Source organism: Nicotiana sylvestris, chromosome 5 (genome assembly GCF_000393655.2).
Source record: "Nicotiana sylvestris chromosome 5, ASM39365v2, whole genome shotgun sequence".
NCBI lineage: Eukaryota > Viridiplantae > Streptophyta > Magnoliopsida > Solanales > Solanaceae > Nicotiana > Nicotiana sylvestris.
Genome location: NC_091061.1, coordinates 141,581,741 through 141,588,883, shown reverse-complemented (window position 1 = coordinate 141,588,883; position 7,143 = coordinate 141,581,741). Strand labels below are relative to the sequence as shown.

The following is a 7,143-nucleotide window of genomic DNA, read 5'->3' as shown; positions in this document are numbered from 1 at the left end:
AAAAGGAAGGACATAGAAGAGGAAGGTGGAGGAGAAGAGCAAAATAACAAAGGAGAGGCCGGAAGAAGATAAGAAGTGGCTGGGTGAAAAATTTGGCTAGTACGAGCTCCGCCAGTACTACCATTTTGAAGCCACTTCTTGAGATGTTGCCTCGGCGCGGGAGGCAACAGCCAGCAAAGATTATCGCCATACCCCTTAGGAATCCAAAAAGGGTGTAACGCGCCAAGCCAATAGAGGAGGGTGAGTAGCGGTGTACAATCCGAGCCCCCTCTTGAGCAGCGGTGCATAATCCGAAGTATCTCCCAAGGTCGGAGGAAATTGGCCCTATGCCTAACTGCAACAACAACAACAATAGCAACAACAACAACAACAACAACGACAATAACATCACAGTGGCACAACTTCGCCCAACCGAAAAGGGATCGAGCGATGGGTCAAGGCACATATGATGTAAGATCTTGAGGCCACATGCCTCAAATATAATGAGATGGCAAAAACTAAAGATAGCAGGAAAGGAAGAAACGATGGGTATCAAGGGGAGTTTGAATGAGAAGCCGACCACAAGAAGCCCCATTTATAGGGGGAGGGCAGAGTAACCGACAACACCATTACCGCCCTCAAAAAGCGTAACAGTAGACAGAATCAATCGTTCATAGAAGCTGAGTCGATAGCAGTAACACAACCCTGAAGAACGAAGAGTCGCGACATTTCGGATGATCCTGGAGAAGCGGAAAGGCAAAATGCCTCGACACTTGTAAAAGGGGGGTTGCATCATCAACATGTTGTCGCTATGGGAGCCTGAGAATTGGGACGTCAAAATCATTTCTTATCACTTCCCTCTAAGAAACGCGGAGACTATCTGTGTGAGGTGAAATCTGGGAGGCCGATTTGTCCTTGACAAAATGCTTCAGAGGGTGACCCCGGAGGCTCGGGATCTCGAGCCAGTCACTTCCCTCAATATCTGTCGATGCCCTGCCGAGGATAATGCCGACTGAAGTCCCGACGAATGCAAGAATCTCCCAAGGAATGCATCCGGGGTCGATTAGGTCTATTTGAGCAGCTCGACATCGGCCCATGCATACGTCATAAAGCTACCCGGTTGTCCCATCCCATTTCCTTTTTACGCAACGTATCTTGTACTAAGTTTGGGCTCCCCCTCCTATAAAAGGGGAGTCTCTAACACCCTATAAGTAGAGCTCCAACCATTCTATTCAAGTGCAATAATATCTCTCTCTCTCTCTTCTCTCTAACTCGCTTGTTCTTATTGGCTCGAGACCATTTTATTATTTTATCGTTTTCTAATTGGTTCTTCATTTATTGCCTGATATTGATCATAGAGAGCCTTGTATGATCATATCTTAATTGTTATCCCATCCTCGACTACCCTTGACACCTCGAACTCAAGCCAGATATCGACCCCAATAACTCGAGATCGGGCCGGACATCGACCCTGAGGCCCCTCATCGACTAATCCTACACTCGGGCAGCAGGTTTCTCGGTTCGTTTAACTCCCCGTTTTAGCCTATATCCCCTTGGTAAACAAGTCCGGACAGTAAGCCTTTAGGCTTGGTTATTGCTTCGTTTCTAGCTCGTATTTTGCCATAAACTTCATAAAAATAGATCACGTATTTTTAGTATCCCATTTACAAATTTAATTGTTGTTACCATTTTCACAGTAAACAATAGAAGCAAGATCATAGTCGATAGAAAATGGTTTTAATATAAATTGCAACACATTGTACATGCAAGATAGACATTACAGAGATTTAGGACAGTGTGAGATAGCAAGCACATGTAGTTATTCTGGGATTGACACAATAGACTAATCAACAAGATAAGATCTAAGTTATGCCATAAAACAAAATGGTTCAAACAGGGTAGAAAGATCAAGTTGACATAACTGTCAAAATCTCAGTCAATCACTAATGGGGTATGGGGATCATGTTGAGTGACAAAATAGCAGGTGAACATGTCACAATTAACACAGGAAGTTCTAGCATAAGTATAAAGCATTCACTATAGAGCTTAAGGACAAAGCACGTAAGCATGTATTAGGGAACATCCAGACATCCATACACCTAAGAGGATCAGATTATCCAAGTTGGACATAGTCAAACTCAGAACTAGTAGCATTAGGAGGAAGTTAGATGCTAAAAGACTTAGAACAAGGTAGAATTAACAAAATAGTGTACAAAAGTAATCCAGAAAACATATTAAGCCAGGAATTTCAGAGGTGAAAACACATACGAATCAAAAACACATAGGGATAAAATTGCAAGAGTCAAGTAGCTTACTAGTTAAACGGACAACAATAAAGAATAAAAGATCCACAAGAACTTAGAAACCTCGATGCGTCAAAGTTCCCAAGAGCTTCAAAAAAATCCCGGGCAATTTTCGCACCAAGAACAAGTTAAGGAGCAAGATGCTCATGGCCTTGGCTTTCAGCCGGCCAGTACAGAGTACCAAGCAAGAGAGTAGCAAAAACCTCAAATGTTTAGTAGAAATCGATTTCCAAGTCTGTCCCAAAAGGGAAAATGAGGGGGTTTATATAGTAGTCAAAAATCGAGCAAACATATAAGGAAATAGAATAATTTAAACAACAAACAAGAAAAAGAATCATGCAAATCGATTTGAAATCAATTTAAGAGAGAAAATCTGTAAACCCTAGTTTTTTAAGAAAAATGTAAATCAGCATAATCCAAACAAAATCGGACTCACATAGTGCAAAATCAAATGCATGTAGACGAAAATACGGTCCACATTCAAGAAATAGGACTCATTCGGACAAAATCGGATAGGTAGTATTTGCCATGTTTAGGCAAGTACTAAGTGATACTATGAAAAATCAACCAGTAGCGGAAATACACAAATATAGTAAGTAAATAAGAGGAAAATCCCATTGTAGCCGGGATTAGGAGAAGATTTGAAGAAGGTAGCGATTAGGGTTTTTGGCGGGTGGGTGGGGGGGGGAGCGTTTGAGGGCGGCTAGACAGAGACAATGGTCTCTGGGGTTTAGGGATTGGGTTATAAGAGAAGAGGGGTTGTGAGTCGTTGATCATTTTTTATCAACGATGTGGTTTAAGGGGGTTTGGATCGATTTTGGACTGGGCAGGGTCGCCTGGGATTGGGCTTGAGGTTTTGGGCCAGGGAATTGGGTTTGCCTGGTCCGAAAATAACTCAAAATTGCAATAAGAATGCAAAATATAGGCTATTATTGCAAATTTATGCGAATAGCCTAAAATACAATGGTAAATATATAAAAAATGGAGTAAGATATATTTGTAAAATGTATTAGGGATGCAAATAATGATTTTAGGTGATTAATTCATCACAAATAATTTAAAAGAGTGATTACTGAATTTTTATATAAATTAATGCAAGGAAAATTAATTTAAAAACTGTAAAATTATGAAAAATTATAAGAAATGCTTGTGTAAATCCTGTACATTAATAATAATGCAAAAATGATATTTTGAAAGTATGCATATTATTTGAAAAGCAAATGAGGACAAAATTGGGTATCAACAGTTGCCCTTCTTTACCCGGGAATGATGAAAGAGTTGTCGGGTAAAGAAAATGATGACCGATTTTGACCAAATGAGGTGATTTGAAAAATGCAGGCCGAACCCTGGTTCCTGAGTTGCCTACATATCCCTGGTGTTACAGGAATCAAGTCATGTGTAGTTCTAGATCCAACGGTGAACTAAACCGATGAAGTTGTTATAGGAATGGTCGTATGCTTCGGAAAGGGTTCTCTTGGGTAGGACAATATCAGATGAGTTTATACAAAATCGTGAACGTGAGTCTGAAACGTTACAGATGTATATCAGAACGAGTATCTGAACGGTTATCGAGTAAAAGTGGGTAACTGATGGTGGTTGGTTACGTTTGAAATAATTGTAGGATGTGAACGTTGAACGGAAACTAGAGCGGAGATTGTTCCCGTTAGGAGAATGGTTACTTCCTGGATCACCTGGAAATCTTAAAATGCGATGCATGCAGATAGATATATATGGATTATTTCAAGAATTTAAACATGATGCAAATTCCCTTCATACCATGAAGGTTGCTTTGGATAGTGAGGATGATGTCCTTCGACCATGACGTCCTGGGCCATGAATCATGTGATAAGGGATTCGCAGGCCATGAAATGATGTCCTCGGGCTATGAAAATGGTGCCTCTAAACCATGACACCTTTGAATAATGATGTGAACTTTTGAGAGATCCTCGGGCCATGGAATGGTGTCTTCTGGCTATGAGGATGATGCCTTCAGACTATGACACCTTTGGACAAAATGGCAATGTTTTAGCCCATGAAATGCAAAGACATGATGTTTGGTCATATGCGAAGACACGACAATACAAAGCTTAGTCTTAGTAAGGCGAGGGCAGTGCTTAGCCCTAGGTGAGTAGAGGATATTGTTAGGTCTTAGATGGCATAATGAAGCTAGCCTTTGGTCTTGAGGAAAAGACAATACTTAGCCTTATGCAAGAAAGGGAGGCAGGGCTTAGTCTCATCAGAAGATGGCCGTGTTTTAGCCTTATGCAGTTAAGGAGGCAGGGCTTAGCCTTATGCAAATAGGAGACAATGCTTAGTCTCATACGACGAAAGGCAGTGCTTAGCCTTATGCAATTAAGGAGGCAATGCTTAGCCTCATGCAAATGGGAGACAATGCTTAGTCAGGCAGTTCTTAGCCTTATGCAGTTAAGGAGGAAATGCTTAGCCTCATGCAAATAGGAGACAATGCTTAGTCTCATGCAAAGAAAGGCAGTGCTTAGCCTTATGCAATTAAGGAGGCAATGCTTAGCCTCATGCAAATAGGAGACAATGCATAGTCTCATGCAAAGAAAGGCAGTGCTTAGCCTTATGCAGTTAAAGAGGCAATGCTTAGCCTCATGCAAATAGGAGACAATGCTTAGTCTCATGCAAAGAAAGGCAGTGCTTAGCCTTATACAGTTAAGGAGGAAATGCTTAGCCTCATGTAAATAGGAGACAATGCTTAGTCTCATGCAAAAAAGGCAGTGTTCTCTTCATCAATTCTTGTACATAATACAAATATGGCAATATCTTGGTATTCTTTGTAGCCTATTCTCCTAGAACCTGATGTACCAAAAGGTCTGAATCTCCAATTACCAGCAATTCCTGAATGTTCATGTCAATGTCCAACTTGAGTCCCAAGATGCAAGCCTCATATTTTGCCATATTGTTGGTACATGGAAACCTGAGCTTTGCGGATACTGGATAGTGTTGACCTATTTCTGACACTAAAACTTCTCCAATACCCACTCCTTTGAAGTTTGTAGCTCCATCGAAGAACATTCTCCAACCATCATAGGTTTTGGTGATATCTTCTCCTACGAATGATACTTCTTCATCGGGAAAATACATTTTCAGTGGTTTGTATTCTCTACCTATAGGATTTTCTGCAAGATGATCCGCCAATGCTTGCCCTTTGACCGCCTTCTGAGTTACGTAGATGATGTCAAACTCACTCACTAGTATCTGCCATTTTGCTAACTTCCCCGTAGGCATAGGTTTCTGGAAGATGCATTTTAGCAGATTCGTCCTGAATATGAGATATGTGTGTAGGCATAGAAGTAATTCCTCAACTTTTGAGCTATCCATGTTAAAGTGCAGCAGGTGCGTTCCAGCACAAAATACCGTGCTTCGTAGGGTGTGAACTTCTTACTCACATAGTATATGGCCTGCTCCTTTCTTCCCGTCTCATTTTGTTGTCCTAAGACACAGCCGAAAGCCCCATCTAGTACAAATAAGTAGAGTAGCAGAGGCTCCTAGGTTCCGATGGGACCATAACAGGTGATTTAGATAAATACTCCTTGATTTTGTCGAAGGCTTTCTGGCATTCTTCAGTCCAGCTTGTTTTAGCATCTTTCTTCAACATTCTGAAAATCGGTTCATAGATCACAGTTGATTGTGCTATGAAAGGACTGATATAGTTGAGACGCCCTAAGAAACTCATCATATCTTTCTTGTTCTTTGGAGGTGGCAAGTCCTGGATAGCTTTAACCTTTGACAGGTCCAATTCAATCCCTTGGCGACTGACGATGAAACCTAGCAATTTTTCGGTAGGGACTCCGAAGGCACACTTTGCAGGATTCAGTTTCAGATTGTACCTTTGAAGCCAATTAAAGAATTTTCTCAAGTCTGCTATATGATCTGTGCTTCTTATGGATTTAATGATGACGTCATCCACGTACACCTCTATTTCCTTGTGTATCATGTCTTGGAAAATGGTTGTCATGGCTCTCATGTAAGTGGCTCTAGCATTCTTTAGGCCAAATGACATCATTTTATAGCAAACATCCCATGGTGTGATAAAGGCTATCTTTTCCACATCCTCTTTATCCATCCAGATCTGATGATACCCCGCGAAGCAATCCACAAAAGACTAGAGCTCATGCTTGGCACAATTGTCGATCAATATGTGTATATTAGGCAATGGAAAATCATCTTTGGGACTTGCTCTATTTAAATCCCGATAATCAACACATACTCTGGCCTTCCCATCCTTCTTCGGAACCGGCACAATGTTGGCTAACTAGGTTGGATATTCAACCACTCAGAGAACATCGGCTTTGATTTGCTTAGTGACTTCCTCTTTTATCTTCAAATTCATATCTAGCTTGAATTTTCTGAGATTCTATTTCACTGGTGGACACATGGGATCGGTGGGTAACTTGTGAGCCACTATGGATGTGCTCAAGCCGGTCATATCATCGTAAGACCATGCAAAGATGTCTTCATACTCCTTCAGGAATTGGATGTACTCTTCCTTCTCTAATGGTGATAGGTGAATGCTTATGCGGGTTTCCTTGACTGTCTTGGAATCCCTTAAATTAACCGTCTCGGTCTCATCCAAATTGGATTTAGGCTTGTTTTCAAAATTTTCCACTTCTCTAACAATTTCCTCGGGTATTATATCTCCTTCCAGATCCTCTGAATCACTATCCTTATGTTGCATTGTCTCATTACATGTCACAGTCGTAAGTTCATCGGAATAAGTAATAATAACGTTGTAGAGGGAAAAAAACATAAAGAATAATAATAAATACTAAAAATAGCAATGCATTAAATAAATCTTGAAAACATCAAAACAAATATGGCTTGATGACTCGAGCAA

The 7,143-nt window shown here is 40.8% G+C and overlaps 1 protein-coding gene across 1 annotated transcript; it reads right to left on the bottom strand.

Moving 5' to 3' along the window:
• Positions 1-5,087: 5,087 nt before the first annotated feature.
• On the bottom strand, positions 5,088-5,627 carry LOC138869412 (uncharacterized). The gene has a single exon (XM_070147028.1). The coding sequence runs from the start codon at positions 5,625-5,627 to the stop codon at positions 5,088-5,090; it is 540 nt and encodes a 179-aa protein (XP_070003129.1).
• Positions 5,628-7,143: the final 1,516 nt, after the last annotated feature.